General features: G+C 42.3%; 2 protein-coding genes and 1 long non-coding RNA gene across 4 annotated transcripts in view; 1 reads left to right on the top strand and 2 right to left on the bottom strand.

The window, feature by feature from the left end:
• Positions 1-321: 321 nt before the first annotated feature.
• Positions 322-9,073, bottom strand: fbxw2 (F-box and WD repeat domain containing 2). The gene is made up of 8 exons (XM_034710386.1): positions 8,792-9,073; positions 6,013-6,305; positions 5,077-5,299; positions 4,757-4,951; positions 4,146-4,279; positions 3,953-4,039; positions 3,692-3,861; positions 322-3,237 (listed from the first exon to the last, which is right to left on the bottom strand). Exons 2-8 carry the CDS (start codon positions 6,277-6,279, stop codon positions 2,949-2,951), a joined length of 1,365 nt encoding a protein of 454 aa, XP_034566277.1. The 5' UTR covers positions 6,280-6,305; positions 8,792-9,073; the 3' UTR covers positions 322-2,948.
• A 1,815-nt stretch (positions 9,074-10,888) lies between these two features.
• Positions 10,889-18,547, top strand: part of crb2a (crumbs cell polarity complex component 2a) — a 29,608-nt gene continuing 21,949 nt past the window's right edge. The window contains exons 1-3 of one of the 2 annotated variants that reach the window (XM_034710389.1): positions 10,889-11,036; positions 11,467-11,568; positions 13,795-13,905. In XM_034710389.1, coding sequence (XP_034566280.1) covers positions 13,839-13,905 — 67 coding nt within the window. In that variant the 5' untranslated portion in view covers positions 10,889-11,036; positions 11,467-11,568; positions 13,795-13,838. Of the gene's footprint in view, positions 11,037-11,466; positions 11,569-13,620; positions 13,906-18,547 lie in introns of those variants that run through there. The other variant, XM_034710388.1, reaches the window with a different exon arrangement.
• LOC117831620 lies at positions 17,062-17,940 on the bottom strand. The gene is made up of 2 exons (XR_004635038.1): positions 17,798-17,940; positions 17,062-17,326 (listed from the first exon to the last, which is right to left on the bottom strand). It is a non-coding gene; the product is annotated as an uncharacterized LOC117831620 (long non-coding RNA).

Raw genomic sequence — 18,547 nt, 5'->3', positions numbered from 1 at the left:
AAAATATATCAGCTGTTTTACAGTTGTGAATTTGACTATCAGAAGGGCTCCTTGAGGATGCTCCACCCCCTTTGCGCTGAGAGTCTAGCTCCGCCCCTGCCCTTACCCTATTCATAACCATAACCCTAATCATAACCCAAACCCTATTCATAACTCTAACCCGCACTGACCAACATAAAAACTGCTGGATTGTGATGAAATGTTAGACTCCAGTCTCCTCCGTACAGACACTGCTGGCTCCAAACTGAACGTCCTGAGACATGAACACATCATAAAATAACAACACAAACACAGAGAGAGAGAAAGATAGAGAGAGAGAGAGTCGGTGTGTTTCTGTATTTATTAAAGACTGCAGCTCGAGCTGATTGTAGACTGATGCAGGTGACCAAAGAGCTGTGACGGTGCAGTGAGAGAAACAACAGTGTGCAGTGGTTCAATGCAATCGACTCTGAAGATACACATCAACAAACGCTTCATGTCCTGCTCCTCGTTGTATGTACAGATCACGTGTGAGCTGCAAGAGACAGACTATCATACTGCTGTTTAAACTAAGAACAGTCTGTACATCTACTCTGTGCACATTAGAGTCAATCTGTGCTGCTGCAGGAAGACAACAAAGAGGATTCTGGGAACTCTCCTTCATGGTTTAAGTTTCACTTTAGTACGAGCAGATTTATTCTTTTCAATTTTCTGCCTAAAACATTAAATTTAGATACTTCCTCCGCTGAGCGATGAGTCCTTTAGAAAAATAAACCCCTGATGTTTCACACCGTCAGAGACCCAGAGAGCGTCTCACTGAGCACGTCAGGTAGAGCACTATAAAATACAGACATCCTGGACTGTTAGAGCACAGTAAATATGAAAACATGAAAGTAAGAGTTACAATGCAGTCGTCAGCTCGCTGCCATGTGCCCGGGAATTCTAGTTTGTAACATCAAACCAACTGAAAAGGCACATCACATTTTCTCAAGCCCACATGAAACCACACATCCCTAAAAAAGCAGATTCTGTGACCACGAGGAACTCTCCAAGATTTACATTGTTCACCACAATGTACCAGACCAGCTCTCTGCGGACCATCTAAAAACCTCTCAGGGACGTCTCCTTAAAGGGGACTCTGACTTTTTTCAACCTTGGCCATCTTCTTAATATGTTAGCGTCGAATTAACTGATAAATAAATGTTTCAGAACATTTCAGAGGATCAAACAGGCTGTAACGACTGAGGTGGATTCCTTGATTGCAAAGCACAGACTGTATACAATGATGTACAACATGAACTGCTCCTCAAAGTGAAGCCAAAACCTTCAGATCTCTCCCTTCTGACTGTCTTCAGTACAGCTCATAAGCCCCGCCTGCTTCATGTTAACAGATAGGACATGGGTCAAAGTGTAAAATCAAACACAGGTCAAATAAACGTTTGTCAAACATGGTTTCTGTCATTATAGTTAGTCCTTATCGTGCTGATTTATGTCTCAGTTTTCATGTTTATGACTAGTTTACTTTGAATTAGTTCTTGATGATAAAAAAGAGGGATAAAACAGGATCAGTTTAGATCTGACTCTTCTTCAGAACGTTGACTTTTCTCTTGGAATTCTGACATCAAAGACAGAATTCTAGAATGATGTCGTTGATCTTAAAGGCAGAATTCTAGAATGTTGTCTTTGATTCTAAAGACAGAATTCTAGAATGTTGTCGTTGATCTTAAAGACAGAATTTTGAGAAAAAAGGTTAGGACTTAAAAATAATCAGAGGCCAAAACCCTCTTCCATAGTAAGGCCATGATTGACAGCTCTGTTGACCAATCAGGTTCCTGCAGCGCTGCATGCTCCAGATTATCAGAGTAGAGGAGGAACGGCAAGAGGAAACGTAACAAACACTAACACAAGAGTCATTGAACACACTATAACCGTGAGAGTCTGCTTCAAACCCACACAAGAACCTGTGACTCTGTGGTCTGGACCCACCTGAGGGAGCCATGATGCTTTAGCAACAAGGTAAAGGTGGGTTTACAATCTATACTGCACAGACTGACTCTGAATACATAATCTGTGGAGGGAGTGTTTTGGCTTCACTTTAGTACATCAGTTACAGGTGAAGATCCATCCATCTTTATATACCATCAATGTGGATAATACAACTGATATCAGTAGGTCTGCTTCAAGGACCTATCATGATTTAATCATCGAGTATCGTGTCAAGGAGAAACTTTCTAACTCTGTTAAATAAAGAGGTGATTGAGTTGCAGACGTTACAGCTTGTTTACTTGCTGCAGGAGGAAGAACTCGACCAGGTGAAACTTAAAACTGCTTTCTTTTTAACCTGTGAGTCACTTAGATCTTAGCTCTGTAAAGTTTTAGCTCCAGTTTGAAAAAAGTCCCAGAGGTCCCTTTAATTTGGAGCTCTGACGTCTTCAGAGACGTCCTCCATAATTGACAGAGTCTGTATTTAAGGCGACTCTTCTCTTCTTCAGATGTTTCTGCAGATCTGCTCCATGAACAGCTGAGCATGGTGCTTGTTGGAGCTACAGGTGACGTAGTGTTTACCTGGTGAGAAAGCTCAGAGGCTAACATTAGCCTCATGAATCATATGTTAGCTACAAACGTTCACAGAGCACGGTGCTGGAGTGAGCAGAGAGCAGATCTGACAGAAACTGCCCCCCTTCAGCTTCTGACCAGAGAGTTTCTGTGGTTTTGTTTTACATTTTAGAAGCCGCTGACACACGCTGGCTTTCATCACGTCTGTTCCTGTCCACAGTTCTGAAGACCACTCAGAGGTTCACAGGGTTCTGCAGAATCCGTTTGAGCGTGGTTCTCAGTCTGTGAGCATTCCTGTGTGTGTGAGGAGGAGGACGGTACGCTGAGGAAGAGACAGATAAAAACAAAATGCTTTGGTCCATGCATGATGTATCTTGGCTGTTTGGAGCACCGTGCCGGCGCCTGGCGTCCTTCTATCCGTTCTCCCTCCACAGGACTAAGTGAATGCTATGGTCGGGCATGCTGGTGGCAAACACCAGTCCAGAGTCATTGTCCCCGTCCAGCCCGTTCAGCCAGGACGTCACGCCAGCCAGGAAGCTGGAGCCGCGTTTAGACTTCCTGTAGGCGGGCAGAGGCCAGCGCCCTGAGATCGCCTCAGTCCTAAGGTCCATCACATACAGAAAGTGGTTATCAAACAGCAGAGCGAACACCTCGCCGAAGCTGAGCAGGGACAGGTTCGCTGGGTCCTGTGTTTTTATCACCCTGAGGAAGGACGAGAGGGTTAGAGAGACTTACGATCACACTGAAAGAACATCAGGATCTAAAGAACTAAATTTAATTCTCTGTTTCTACACTTTATTTAACGCTTCCACCTCGGGATGCTGCTGGAGAGATAAAAATACAGGTGAGGCTATCGTTTATACACAGTGAAGTTAAATTGTGTGTATCTACTTTATCTTTAATAACAGAAAGTAACTTACAGACAATAAATAAGTCATGAGAGGTTTATCTACTCTGACATGTTTCCTTGTTTACTGTCGTTTTAAATGTGGAGGATTACAGACCCTGATCAGGGGTCTTTGGAAGCTTGTTGTGGATGCTCCTTAGTTTTAACAAGAGAGCTGTACGGTAAGTCCTGAGGTGTACATGTGAGAGTCTCAGCTGCAGCTTGCTCTCTGTATTTCATACAGCCTCACTCCGTCAGGTGGTGTGTTACCTGAGGATCTCGAAGCTGGCGAAGTCCCACTGATAGACTCCGAGGTCGGAGCTGCAGACGATGTATCGCCCGTCAAACTGCAGACGAGGCTGCAGGCTGATGCTGCGATCCTCCGACACAGACAGAGTCTTCAGACACTTACAGTTTATCTCTCTGCCTAAAGGCCAGACCTGCAGAGGACACACAGCGTCAGCACCCTCTCATGGACTCTTCAGGTACTGCAGCATAACAACATGAAAGTGCAGGTGAGAGGAGCTTTACCTTTATCTCATACTTATCAGCACTTAGGAGGATGTGATCACCGGGACTGTGCACCATTGACTCCACCTCACTCTTCTGCAGGATCACCTGAGGGAGAGACCAGCACAGAGATTCACCTTCAGCTCCCTTTGGCTGCAGAAACATGAAACATTCTAAAACTACAAATATCATCTCTGTGGGTTCATGATCTGACCTTCGTGACCCACTCGGTGTGTCCCGTCAGAGTGTTGAGACACGCTCCTGCAGCCAGAGCCCACACCTTCACCGAGAAGTCTGCAGAGCCGCTGACCAGCAGGTCCAGCCCATCGTTGTAGTCCACACTGAACACTGAGCACACACACACACACACACACACACACACACACACACACACACACACACACACACACACACACACACACACACACACACACACACACACAAAGAAACACACAAACATTTCAAAAACAGCTGCAGCACTGGCTCAAAAGAATGAAACACAAACGATCACAGGCTCACTCTTTTTAAGCTCAGAGCCCAAACATCTGATCTCATAGAGGACGATATAAACACTCATGCTGCAGAGATCACCCGTTAGAGGAAGCTCAAACACTTTATGAATAACACAGTTTGACTTGTGTAAACTTGTAATAACAGCAGTAATAATTCATGCTTTTAGAAGCAGAGCTCCAGTCTACTCTGTGAGTTTGTTTCTCTGAGTGATGGTTTAACATTATCACAGACTGTAAAGAGACGATCTGTTTGATAAAGTTTTTTTTGGTATGTCACTGATAATAATTCAGATAATTCACCGTATGAACCGACCTGCTCCTGTGTGACCTCTGAACTGCTGGATTTTGGCACCGCTGCTCCACTCCCAGCATGCAATGGTGTTGTCAAAAGATCCGGTCACCAGCTTCTGTTCATCAAACTTCACCGTGGCACAGGTGTGTGTCTGGATCCCATAAATGCACTGCCCTGTGCGAACGTCCCATAATTTGGCAGAGAGGTCGTCAGAACCTGAGGAGAGAGGAGTCCACGTTAACACTCAAGCTCACGTCACATCACATCACATAGGTAGAGATCACAGTTAGCCAACCTGTGTCTCTGTGTGGGAGTAGCGTACCTGTATAGGGTTAGCGTACCTGTGCAGAGGAGTCCGTCTTTGTAGTAGAGCGCGTAGACTCGAGCGCTGTGTCCGATGAGGGAGGACGTCTCGAAGGCCACCTGGTCCTTCAGCTGCACCATCCTCAGTTTGGCCTTCAGGTAAACCCCCTTCCAGTGAGTTGCGTCCTGGATGGACTCATCGATCCTCCAGCCGAGCTCTCGACACACACCCTGCCACACCTCTGTGCACGAGCTGATCACCTGAGAGGAGAGGGACGCTTTAAATACTGGCTCCACAATCACACCTGAACTAAAAGCAGATTCTCCTCCTTCATGTTTTCAAACACAGACACTATGTGAAGATGTTTTTCATGTTTGCTCTGTTCCTTCCTGTCTTCCTCTCTCCTGCTCTGATTCATGGAGGCCAGGCTGGTATCTAAATTTAATTTTGGCTGCAAATTTGCAAGGCTCATTTTTCTAGGAAGCCTGAAACTGAATCAGGAGAGAGGAAGAAAGAGACAAATTAACGTCACGGTCGGTATTTAAAGAAAGACGTCCAGCGCTTCTTCAAGCGCTCGCTCTTTACTGATACCCTCTAATGATGGGCGAGGTTACAAACTTTACAGGCAGCTCTTCTCTTTGCAGCGTTCTAGGTGAAATAAAACCAGATGTCAGAAGTTTAAGGACTCTGTTGTTGCATCAGCTGACCAGAGTTTGCTGTTTTGTTTACCTGAAGATTCTGGGTCTTGTTTTGAACGTGCGCCTCTGAGCAGAGATAGTAAAAATGAGAGATGGCTCACGACATTAAAAACCTGCTTGATTACAAAACCAGCTAACTATCGTCAATCACTTTGATCAGCAGATGATACTGCAGACTAGTCTAACTAATCACAGTGCCACCTACTGGAGGCACAGGTATAAAAGTGAGGAAGCAGGCAGGTCCAGACTCTGAGCCTCCAGAGTCCTGCAGTTACCTTATTCCACTGTTTGCAGACGCGGCAGCAGATGAGCAGGGTCTCCGGGTCGAGCCAGCGGAGCAGGTAGAAGGCTAGCTCCAGAGGTAGGAGGCGCAGGAAGTCCCGTTTGAGCAGCGTCTCCAGCCCATTGGACAGGTGACGCAGCTGAACCGCACCGCTGAGCGAGATGAGGTGGTCCAGAGACTGGTTCCTCTGCTGGTCATTCAGAGTAAGGAAAGCGGCGGAGACTGTCTCCAGCCACCCCTCAAAGGCCACCTTCTCCATGGGCACATGAGAGCGACCTGCAACACCTGCAGGGAGACAGAGAGGCGGGGGTCACGGCTCTGTCTGGACTTCAGGAGAGAGACTGCAGCACAGCATGCAAACACAACACAAGCTTCAGACTCCTACTCAGAGCAGAGGCCTGGAGTATCTTCAGGTTATCAGACTTACCTAACCCTACCAGAGAGAGTCTCATGGTGCTGATTATCAATCTGTGAGATCACACACATGAGGTTAAAGACCTGATCCAGACTCACATCCACAACATGGCTGATTACAAACTGAGTCTGTCCCGTCATGACACAGATCTGATTATTATAACTGCTGTTTATTCTCTGAAGCTGACATTACTCAGATTTATTCCTGAGGTGTGTTTGACTGCTTCAGACGTTTCAGCCGCAGCTTGACCGTATAAAGGAATCTGATCACGTGACCATGAGTAAACGAAATGCAGACTCCATCCACATGTTGTAGTCTGAGTCTTCACTCTATGACCATGCATCCACTGAGATTATTTATAAGCCTTCTCCTCACGTTGATATTCAGCGTGTTAACATTTTGAACACCTCAATTAGATCCTTTTATGACATTGTGTTGTGAAGGAAATTTTGATTTAGTGGATAAAATGCATATGGCATTATTTTTGACATGGAAAAAGTTATGTTTTTTTAATGATGAAACGATAATTGATTATTAACATTTCCAAAGATTGATCATAGATAATACTTGAAATTGACATCTGTAATTTAAAGAGATTTACCTCATTTGTTTTAATATTTAATACTTTCATTTGGGAATTGTTCACTTTCTATTTCTTGTTAATTGTTCTGAAATGTTCCAACAAAGTATTTTTGTATGATGATTTTAGTTTTTTTGCAAGTTGCGGAAAAAAAGTGTGCAATGGTTTTATTTGAGTTATAACAAACCTTAAAAAGGATTAATTTGTTTACAAATAAATATAAGAGAAAAAATATATCCCAAATGTCCATGTCTGAGAATTTAAATGAAATAATAGTTATTTAAATTTGAGTTCAATCCAGTTTTCTTGAAAATAGTTTGAGAATCGTGAGTGAATCGTATCGTGAACCAAAATCGGGATTCGAATCAAATCTTGGGTTGAGTGTATCCTTACATCCCGAGTAATAACACAGACATAATGTCCTGAGGTTATGAGATAAATAAAGTGGATAATGTTTGTAGTATTCTGCTGTTAATCTCAGATTACTTCAAGAGAAAATATACATTATTAATGAATCAGCAATAATGATTCATCCTCTGCACCAGGTCAGTATAATACAGAGTAATAAAGAGGGTTCATCCTCTGCATCACGTCAGTGTAATACAGAGTAATAAAGAGGGTTCATCCTCTGCACCATGTCAGTATAATACAGAGTAATAAAGAGGGTTCATCCTCTGCACCAGGTCAGTGTAATACAGAGTAATAAAGAGGGTTCATCCTCTGCATCAGGTCAGTGTAATACAGAGTAATAAAGAGGGTTCATCCTCTGCACCATGTCAGTGTAATACAGAGTAATAAAGATGGTTCATCCTCTGCATCAGGTCAGTATAATACAGAGTAATAAAGAGGGTTCATCCTCTGCATCATGTCAGTGTAATACAGAGTAATAAAGAGGGTTCATCCTCTGCACCAGGTCAGTGTAATACAGAGTAATAAAGAGGGTTCATCCTCTGCATCAGGTCAGTGTAATACAGAGTAATAAAGAGGGTTCATCCTCTGCTTCAGGTCAGTGTAATACAGAGTAATAAAGAGGGTTCATCCTCTGCACCATGTCAGTATGATACAGAGTAATAAAGAGGGTTCATCCTCTGCTTCAGGTCAGTGTAATACAGAGTAATAAAGAGGGTTCATCCTCTGCACCATGTCAGTATAATACAGAGTAATAAAGAGGGTTCATCCTCTGCACCAGGTCAGTATAATACAGAGTAATAAAGAGGGTTCATCCTCTGCACCAGGTCAGTATAATACAGAGTAATAAAGAGGGTTCATCCTCTGCACCACGTCAGTATGATACAGAGTAATAAAGAGGGTTCATCCTCTGCACCATGTCAGTGTAATACAGAGTAATAAAGAGGGTTCATCCTCTGCACCATGTCAGTATAATACAGAGTAATAAAGAGGGTTCATCCTCTGCACCATGTCAGTATGATACAGAGTAATAAAGAGGGTTCATCCTCTGCACCATGTCAGTATAATACAGAGTAATAAAGAGGGTTCATCCTCTGCACCAGGTCAGTGTAATACAGAGTAATAAAGAGGGTTCATCCTCTGCACCACGTCAGTATGATACAGAGTAATAAGGATGTTTTTATCCTCTGCACCTCTCAGTCCCTGTTAGCCACCTGGCTAGTTAGCAACTTTCCAGCGTTAGCAGAGAAACCTCACTCCAACATTACAGCACGTTAGCCTTTACTAACACACACACACGCACACAAACATCATCATCTCAGAGTGGACATCATCATATGTAAGTATAAACCCAAAACGTGCACCCACCTGGGAGTTGCAGGGAGTTTCTTTATCGCCTGAGTTAGTCACATAGCGGAGTTAGCCGCAGCAAGCTAACCTGTCAGCAACTTAAAAGGATTGTCAAAGTAGCCTCGTAGCTAACGTTAGCTCAGTAACATGGTGACAGAACTTGATTCTGTTGATTGTGTGTCACATTATGTTTCTAACGGTGGAGTCTTCCTCTCATTGCTACTGTAATAAGATATAAGGATGGCAGCTTGTGACAGCATGAAAACCAGAACATAATGGAAACGCTCTCCCTGCCCAGGAGCAACTCCCACCCTCTCCGCGGTCTGACAGGAGGAGGCGCCGTGCTGCTCACTCTGACAAGGAAACACGAACAGGAGGGAGAAACTATCACACAAGGAAGAAAAATAGAAATTACAGTCATATTTATCCTTACATTCTGATTTAATTTGTCTTGTTTCTTTTTAGTGGCCTTTGTAATTCCAGCTGATGTACTCTTCTGTGTCTGTGAGACAAAGCTGAGGTCACACTTAACATGAGAGCGCAGATACTGTAACTTCCGGTGTCGCGTACAATGTGGAGCGGTGTGAAATATGTGACCGGAGCCAGATCGGTCCAGACCCGAAGCCGGTTCAGACCTTCAGACTCGGTTACTGTTAGTTTATTATTTTAGTTTGTTTATTTGAGCTGCTTGTTACAGAAGAGGATTAGGGCAACTGAAAAAAAAGTAAAAATTATTTTTTATTATTATAATTCTGTGAAAAAAGTCAGAATTCTGAGTTTAAAGTCAGATTTCTGTTTACTTTTAGTCTGAACTGAAATTAGTCAGTGGAAACGTATTTTTTTTAAAGAATCTCACTTTGAAAATATCCAAAATCATCACTAGTACACATCGCTGGAGCTGTGGAGCTGTGTGAAGTGCCCTCATGCTTCAAAAGCTCCACCATCATCCCAGTCCCAAAGAAAAAACACCATCACAGGACTCAATGAGTACAGGTCCGTCGCCCTGACGTCTGTGGTCATCAAGTCCTTCGAGAAACTGGTGTTGAGCCACCTGAATGACATCACAGGCCCCCTGCTGGACCACCGTCATCGGTCTCATCCAGGACGGAGACGAGTCTGCTTACAGACAGGAGGTAGAACAGCTGGCTCTCTGGTGTAGTCAGAACCATCTGGAGCTGAACCCGCTCAAGACGGTAGAGATGACAGTGGACTTCAGGAGAAGCCCCCCTCCACTTCCAAAGTCAAATTCCTTGTGTGTTCAAGCATACCTGGCCAATAAAGCTGATTCTGATTCTAATATTTTACATTTCCAATGGCTTTCATTTTAAAATTCCAAATCAGGTGTTGCTGTAATAGGCAGCATCACATTTTGAGTTTTTTTCCTTTCAGGCTGAATCAAAACATATCAGTGGAAACTGAGATTTATTGTAATGTCAAATATTTAATTACCAGGCATATTTTTATATTTGAGATGGCTTTTATTTTGGAAATCCACCAGAATTCTAACTGTTTTTTCCTCAGAATTCTTAGTGGAATAATTAAACATGAAACGACATAAAAACGTGTCAAGCAGCCTGCTGTGAATTACATGAGATGTGATAATGAATATTTTCCACCAGGGGGCAAAATAATCACAAATATAGAAACACTTCTCTCAGTAATGATGCCGCTGTGTGAAATAAAGCCTGGGTGTTAGCATGAAGTCAGAAAAAAATCAGACTTCCACAGTGTTTACATCATGCTTTAATTGATTTAAATTACTGAAAAAAATATGTATGTATCAATTATCTAAGAGCTTTGCAGTGCACACAGGCAAAAGTGTATGAAAAAAATAATTAAATAAACAAAAACAATGAACCAAGACTAACATTGTTCAATGTAAAAAAAAGAATATATTTAATTGAAAAGGACATGTTTTTTATTTTTATTTAAAAAGAATAAACGTATTTGTCTTGGACCACAGCACCACACAAAACTGTCATCCTGATCAGTTCATCTGTCCATTATTACATATTATCAGGCCGGTCTATCACTTGTTTCTACCTTTAGTCCAAACTGTCTTCATCTATAATACTTAGACGTGCAAAGTACACCGGTATATCAGCCTGATGACAGCAACATGTTATTTTCTATGTATTATTCCAGTAATGGAGTTTTTTATCTGATAGATAAAAGTTGCTTTCTTCTACTCATTACAAATCCTACAGTTTCAGACACAGCAGGTGGCAGCATGGGATTTGTCAACAAGCACAGCTGCAACAAGGTGAGGAGAGATTCAAAATGGTGTCACCGGTGTGGATGTTTTTCTGTTTCAGAGGAAAACATGATTGAAACTTACTAAACATGCTGTAAGTATTCAGAGAGGAGGAGTTTAACACAAATAATCTTTAAGTCACCTGGAAAGTCATCATCGATGATCTGTCTGACCCTCAGGTGAGCAGAAACTTCACGTTTAAAATACAAATATCTGTAATGTTATCGCTGTCGGATGAGTAGAAGCTCAGTCAGATTGTTCATGTTAGTAACATGTTGGTCCCTCACTCCCTCTGTGGTTTACACTCCGCTCTTATCTGTGACTGATAATAAAAGAACCTCTGAAGGACAGAACGTCAGATCAGCTGCTGCTCTTTCTGCAGTTCAGCATGAATCATCCTGGATTTAACTCAGTTTACTTCATGTTTCTGTAAATACAGGATGAAAACAATCGGGGGACACGGTGTGACTCGACTCTGACTCAGTTTGACTCAAACTCCAGAAAACATCTCATCCCTGATGATCTCTGTGACCTGAACTCTGTCAGTCAGCTGTTTACCTCATGAACAACTAATGGATCTCTTTCATTATCAGGTTGTTATTCCACATCAACATTTTACACATTTAAAAATTCAGATGCCAATTTTGCAAATCTCTTATTGCAAATGAAAACTTTGCACATTTATTGTTGCACATGAACATTTTCTGAAGCTCATACAAATTTTGCAGACATCTTTTATTGCACATGAAGTCTTTGGAAATCTATCATGCTAATGAACCTTTTGCACATATTTCACTGCAGATATATATACATATATATTGAACATCTTGTACATCAAAATTTAAAATTGCGCATGACACTTTATCATCTGTTATTGAATGTGACTTTTTTTAATTTCTGCTATTGCACATGAAAATGTTTCTCACATTTACGTTTTGCACATTTATATTTACGCAGTAAAAGTTTCAATCTCTTTATTGCACATTGTGGTTTCTGCTGTGTGCTGCTTGTTATCACTGAAGTATCTCAGCAGCTTGTCACAGAGCAGCAGAAGGACTGAGGGATTTATGGTTTGTTAACTCTTACACGGGACGGGGGGTTTAGGGAAAATTCAGAAGATGCTCAGATGGGACGATAATTCCTTTTGCTTTCTGGACCACCTGTTTCTCTGAGGTCAGATAATCAGACTCTTTCAGTAACTTCACCTCTTCTCTTCCTCTCTGATATTAATGTAGTTTATGGAGATCATGTGAGAGTTTATGATTTAAAGTTTATGGGTGTGAGTCTTTGGGCTGAGGGGTGTCAGGTGCAGCTGGTGTGTGTGTGTGAGGGGGTGTCAGGCTTACCCTGACCCTAACCCTAACAGGCTAAGTGATTGATGCTGGGCTGCTAAGCTCCCCTATAAAGAACTGCTAATGCTGCCGAGACTCTGATGAGCCTGGACCCAAAACCTGGACTGGATTCACTGGACGGCACGAGTTTAACACATTTAGTCTGTGATTGTATGCAACGCCAGAGAGACGGTTCAGACCAGGTTCAGACCAGGACACAGTATGTACAGATTGTTTTAATATCCAGGGTTATATTTAATATTTAAAGTTAAACAAACATCTTTAGCCTATTTTAAAACTGTTGTTTTCCACAAAGTCCAGATTAGTTTCCTTAATGGATAAAAATATGTCGAAACTCTTTAAATGTGCTAAACGAGGCTCAAAATCAAAAGAAGGTGGAGTCAGTTCAACAAATGATCACTGATTTTAGTCTGGACCAAAGAAACCTAGACATGTCTGAAAATATTAATTATATCCTTAATTTTCTCCCCAAACAAACAAACAAACAAACAAACAAACAAACAAACAAACAAACAAACAAACAAACAAACAAACAAACACACAAACAAACAAACTAGCAAACATTTTTAGCTCCTGTTGGTCCAGCTCCTGTTGGTCCAGCTCCTGTTGATCCAGCTCCTGTTGGTCCAGCTCTTGTTGTTGTCCAGCTCTTGTTGTTGTCCAGTTCCTGTTAGGCCAGCTCCTGTTGGTCCAGCTCCTGTTGATCCAGCTCCTGTTGTCCAGCTCCTGTTGGTCCAGCTCTTGTTGTTGTCCAGCTCTTGTTGTTGTCCAGTTCCTGTTAGGCCAGCTCCTGTTGGTCCAGCTCTTGTTGTTGTCCAGCTCCTGTTAGTCAAGCACCTGTTAGTCCAGCTCCTGTTGGTCCAGCTCTTGTGGTTGTCCAGCTCCTGTTAGTCCAGCTCTTGTTGATCCAGCTCCTGTTGATCCAGCTCCTGTTGATCCAGCTCCTGTTGTCCAGCTCCTGTTGTCCAGCTCCTGTTAGTCCAGCTCCTGTTGGTCCAGCTCCTGTTGTTGTCCAGCTCCTGTTAGGCCAGCTCCTGTTAGTCCAGCTCCTGTTAGTCCAGCTCCTGTTGGTCCAGCTCTTGTTGTTGTCCAGCTATTGTTAGTCAAGCTCCTGTTGGTCCAGCTCCTGTTGTTAGTCCAGCTCCTGTTGGTCCAGCTCCTGTTGTTGTCCAGCTCCTGTCAGTCCTGCTTGTTGTGCACCAGTCCGTGTTTTCGTGCCGTCCCTGGTCCCTCTCGGCTGATTAGACTCAGGGTTTGGAGCAGGGAGGGCAGTCTGTGTCACTCCTCTTCATTAGACTCCAAACACAGACAGAGCAGAATGCCAGCTTGTGAACACAGAGCTCACTCTCAGCACGGAGCTCCTCCACCTCTCAGCAGCATGCAGTCCGGACTCTAGGATCTGTCTCTCTCTACAGATTTACTGTGGTCCCGGGTGGACCCGGGTGAGCCAGGGTTCAGAATGGAGCTGGGGAAAGTTCACCTGAACCTGAAGACCCTGCTGCTGACCATGATGATGTTTAAATGGGGTGAGTGGACGAGCTCTCAGTTTGTTCTCTTTTCTGTGTTCTGGAGGAACCTCGGGGTGTAAATCCTCAGAAATCCCTCCTGCTGCTTGTTTTAGAGTTTAAAGTTTAATCCTGTTTCTGTGAAAGCAACAGGCTGCAGAGAAAGATTTACACAGAGAGACATTAATACCTGCAGAGGAAGTTTCCCCTCACTGTACTGTGATTAAGGATCCTTCAGAGATCTCATTGTCTCTCTCATACAGCGCCGCTCTCAGAGATGCTCCAACAAAAGAGAACAAGTGGATTCTGGGAGGATGGAGCGGTGTGAGCTCCCACAGACTCAAATAGATGCAGAACAGTTAGGGAGGGGGCCACACTTTGTTACAGGCATTCAGGGATCATTAGGGAGGATAATAACTACACATATGAGCAGGAGGAGGAGGAGGAGGAGGAGGAGGAGGAGGAGGAGGACGCTCAGGTACTCTGACACTGAGGTTCAGACCACGAAAGAGCAGAGACAGAGAGATCATCAGAGAGAGAGCAAGGAGACGTTTAGGATGTTAAAAAGTAGAGGTGCAAGAATTTAAACCTGATGCTTAAAATAATCTGTAAATTTTAGGAGAGCTCAGAGATTAAATAGAGGGGATGTTTTTTTCTATTTGCATAGATGAGGACAGAACAGGTGAAGTTTTGTGCATCACTCATAGAGTTTAAACATTAAAGACAGAACAGTGTCGAGATAAATGTATGTACACTTGTTCTCTTTATAAAACATACACCTATAAAATATCACAGGAGATGCAGTGTTAAACATTTAAAGATATATCTTTCATGTACTTAAATCCTCAGATTATTTGTATTGAATTAAAGGACATTTAAGTTTTGCACCTGCTGCAGATTAAAGTAAAGACAGCTGTAAACTGAGAACTATTTAAACTACTGTCTCAACATCTAAGTTCCTCATGCTGCACACAGAGGAGCTCAATAATAATTTAAAACTCAATCGTATTCATGAGTTCACATCGCAGCAGACCCTTGCTCTGATCTTATCTGAAGAAGCTTCCCTGTGATTGGATGTTGGTTGTAGGGGGCGTGACTAATATTGAACATATCTCCTGGTTTTTACTCGCCCTTTGTGTGGGATGAGACACATGACCGGCTATGAATCCTCAGTCATGCATACTCACTCAGAACAAACAGGGATGAGATCAGCTCATTCATAACCGTCTGTGCATGAACGCATACTCAGAACCGGGTCACACAGAGTCTCGAACTCCCTGACTCAGACCGGACCCTGTTTCAGGTCCTGGGGGGAACTCAGTCACAGGTGCAGGAACTCTGTGAACATCACACATCACTGTTTCTGTCCCCTGAATGTTTGGTATGTAATTCCTGATCATAGATGAGCTTCAGCTTCATGAACTGATGAGGGTTTACTTTCTTACCTCCGTGTTTACTGAAGGATTTTAACGGTACAGACTCCTCATATGATGTAATAATGTACTGCACATGTTTAGGCTGATCTTTAGGAGGTTAGTATTATATATGTTCTAAATGATGGATTTTTTAATATATGAGTCTGACTCTTCATATTATCAAATTATCGACATTTAAATAATATGTTGGTTAAATAAAAGTAGATAAAAAAACTAAACCAGAATAAAAACAAAAACATGTCAAATTAAAGTAAACAAAGATTTAAACACAAAGAAAACAGAACGTGTTCAAACAGAAGCTCGAAGAAGTTTCCTCCTGCTGCTCAGAGGCGCCGTATGGGGGATCATTAGCAGTTAGTGAAGCGGTGAGGCCCTCCTACCTCGTACATGTTGGCTAACGAGTGCAAAGGTGCTCTACCAGCCCAGAGACGAGGTGCAAATTCAAAAGCAGATACAGAAATAAATTCAGAAACAAGTTGCAGAGGAATAAACAGGTGGAATAAAAGCATTTAAAGAAAACTCATGAAATGCAACCGACATAGTTTGAGCTGCTGCAGCTTGTGCATTTGTGAGCCTTCGTATCTGAGCTACTCCTCGGCTTATATAACAGAAGAACATTTATACTAGTTCTACTTTTTATGCCTCATATTTACGATGAACCGAAGAACAGAGACATTCAGTGACAGCTGCTTTCACACATTTATAAACACTGAAAATAAAGCAACACTGAGTGAGAACATTAATGTTTTAAAGTGATCACCTCTCAGGATTTTAATATTATTAATAATAATAATAATAATAATAATAATAACTAAGTTTATTCATATAGCACTTATCAAAACAGATGTTACAAAGTGCTTTACATCATAAAAACCCACATTAATAAGCAAAGCATGGGGGGACAGAGAGAGCTTGCAAGACAATTTAAGAAGAACAGCTGATTAAAAGAGTAAAAGAGAAACGACTTAAAGCAATCAAAACAATAAAATATTTAAAATCAACAAATAAAAACAATGAGTGAATATAGCAATATTACAGGAAGACCTTTTGATAAAAATATGTTTTCAGCTGTGATTTAAAAGAAGATACTGATGCAGCTTGCCTGTCTATATTAGTATATAACTTTAATATATCTATAATATTTGTATTTGTGTCTCTGTATCAGAATCACGTTCACTGACAGTAAGTTTAAACATACAGGGAGTTTTTGCATTCAAATAATTTTACAAACAGAATAAAACTAGAAAACAAATAGAGTCAAATGATAGCATGGACAGAAAATAATATTATATTAAGAATATTATCATATAAATGTACAATATCCGTCTTTGTGTATGAAATCTGCATTAAGGTTTGCAGCGTGTTGCAGAAGCTGTGTGAAGGTTTATTATGTAACAGAGACGCTGAGCTGTCGTACACTTGGTGCAGAGCGTGCAACACGACTGTCTTTACTGTCTCCATCCAAACTGTCGTCATCAGGTCTATGATCCTGTCGTGTTAATAGTGAATGAGCCTTTAACACGTTAGAACCATTTTTATAACATGCACTTTGGACCGGGGTATTAGATTGCTTAAATAAGGCCCAATATGTGAACCATGATGCTCAAAATTCAGATTCATTTAAATGATGAAAAAAATCTGCAGCATTTTAACACAAACAAGTTTAGTCTGCAGGAACTTTCCCCAGGAACCAGGAACCTTTAGAGAAACTTAAGAGGCAGGGCTTACAGTACTGAGCTTCTTTGATTGGTTGAGCATTTTATTTCAGCTTCAGATGTTTGAAGTCAGTGATCTTCAGACTGATAATCTCATCATCAGGCGCAGATCAGCTGGAGGAACCTTTTATTTATTTATACATCAGCAGTTATTCTCACACGTTCATGAGTCTGAACGCCATCAGGAGCGTCTCTGCTTCACCGGAGAGAAACTTCCTGATCGACCAGGAGACGAGGATCGATCCAGACGTCTTCACGTTCTGTTTCATTAATTGATGAGCTGATCATCATCTAAGAGCGAGGTCAGACTCAGATTATTACAGATTAAGAGATGATATCATCACACACTGAGCTTTGTGTGTGTGTGTGTGTGTGTGTGTGTGTGTGTGAGTGAGTGAGTGAGTGAGTGAGTGAGTGAGTGAGTGAGTGTGTGTGTGTGTGTGTGCGTGCGTGCGTGCGTGCGTGCGTGCGTGCGTGCGTGCGTGCGTGCGTGCGTGCGTGCGTGCGTGCGTGCGTGCGTGCGTGCGTGCGTGTGTGTGTGTGTGAGATGGTACTACAAGTTATGTCTGTATTAACAGTATCTGTGTCAGGTGAATGACACCTGTTCCCTCTGACCGTCACTTCACTGACAGGTTTAAACCATGTGTGTGTGTGTGTGTGTGTGTGTGTGTGTGTGTGTGTGTGTGTGTGTGTGTGTGTGTGTGTGTGTGTGTTTCATCAGGTCAAAAGTTCAAACGTTCACAGATTAGATCTCAAACACACCTGTAGCTGTGAAGTCCCAGGTACAGATACCTGTAATCAGGTACAGAGGGGGTGGGATAGGAGAGAGATGTTTTGATCCAGTGTCTTTTCTGTTATTAAAGTCAGATTTCAACCACAACTCAAAAGGCAACAGAAGTGATGTCATCATGGCGTTTGTCTCAGGAGCTGCTTCCTTTAAAGAACACGTCTTAAGACCGACTGTGTCACAGCGTCTCACTTTGAAGGCTCCTTCATATGAAGCCACAAATGCTTTCTCCCTTTCCCATGAGGATCATCAGGTGCATCCTTCATGGCTCAACTTACACCAAGAAGGATGCACCAAGAGTCTTTATGTGGACAAGATGGCCGACTCTCGAGCGGGCAAATTAATATGCTGTTAAATATTAGTGTTTGTCTTCAATCAGTGGACTTCAATCAGTGGAACAGAGAGCGATGTTACAAAGACGGACGCTTTGAGACCTGAGGCATCTTTAAGATGTAGGTGAAGGTGATTAAGTTGTAAGGGCCGGAACAGGAACTCCTCTGCAGACCATCTCATTTAAGCTCAGTCTAAGGAGTCTACACTACGGAAAGAGACAAGTCACTTTGTTAAAGCCAAGTCAAGACTCAGGTCTTTGAGGGCAGCGGTGAGTCCCATCAAGTCTCTCATTTATATCTATCACGCTTTGCATGAGTAGCTCTGCAGGTTTAGTGACTTCAAATTAAACACAGAGGGTTAAATAAAAAGTTTGTGCCATGTTGTAGAAAGGG

Source organism: Notolabrus celidotus, chromosome 19 (genome assembly GCF_009762535.1).
Source record: "Notolabrus celidotus isolate fNotCel1 chromosome 19, fNotCel1.pri, whole genome shotgun sequence".
Taxonomy (NCBI): Eukaryota; Metazoa; Chordata; class Actinopteri; order Labriformes; family Labridae; genus Notolabrus; species Notolabrus celidotus.
Note: the sequence above shows the minus strand (reverse complement) of the source record. Positions and strands in the feature narration are given on the sequence as shown.

Excerpts from the sequence above, each read along its gene's own strand:
- fbxw2 (XM_034710386.1), bottom strand. The coding sequence starts at position 6,279 with ATGGAGAAGGTGGCCTTTGAGGGGTGGCTGGAGACAGTCTCCGCCGCT. Across the intron at positions 4,952-5,076 it reads AGACGGACTCCTCTGCACAG|GTTCTGACGACCTCTCTGCC; the intron begins GTACGCTAACCC and ends CTCTCTCCTCAG. Across the intron at positions 3,862-3,952 it reads CTGATAAGTATGAGATAAAG|GTCTGGCCTTTAGGCAGAGA; the intron begins GTAAAGCTCCTC and ends TGTCCTCTGCAG.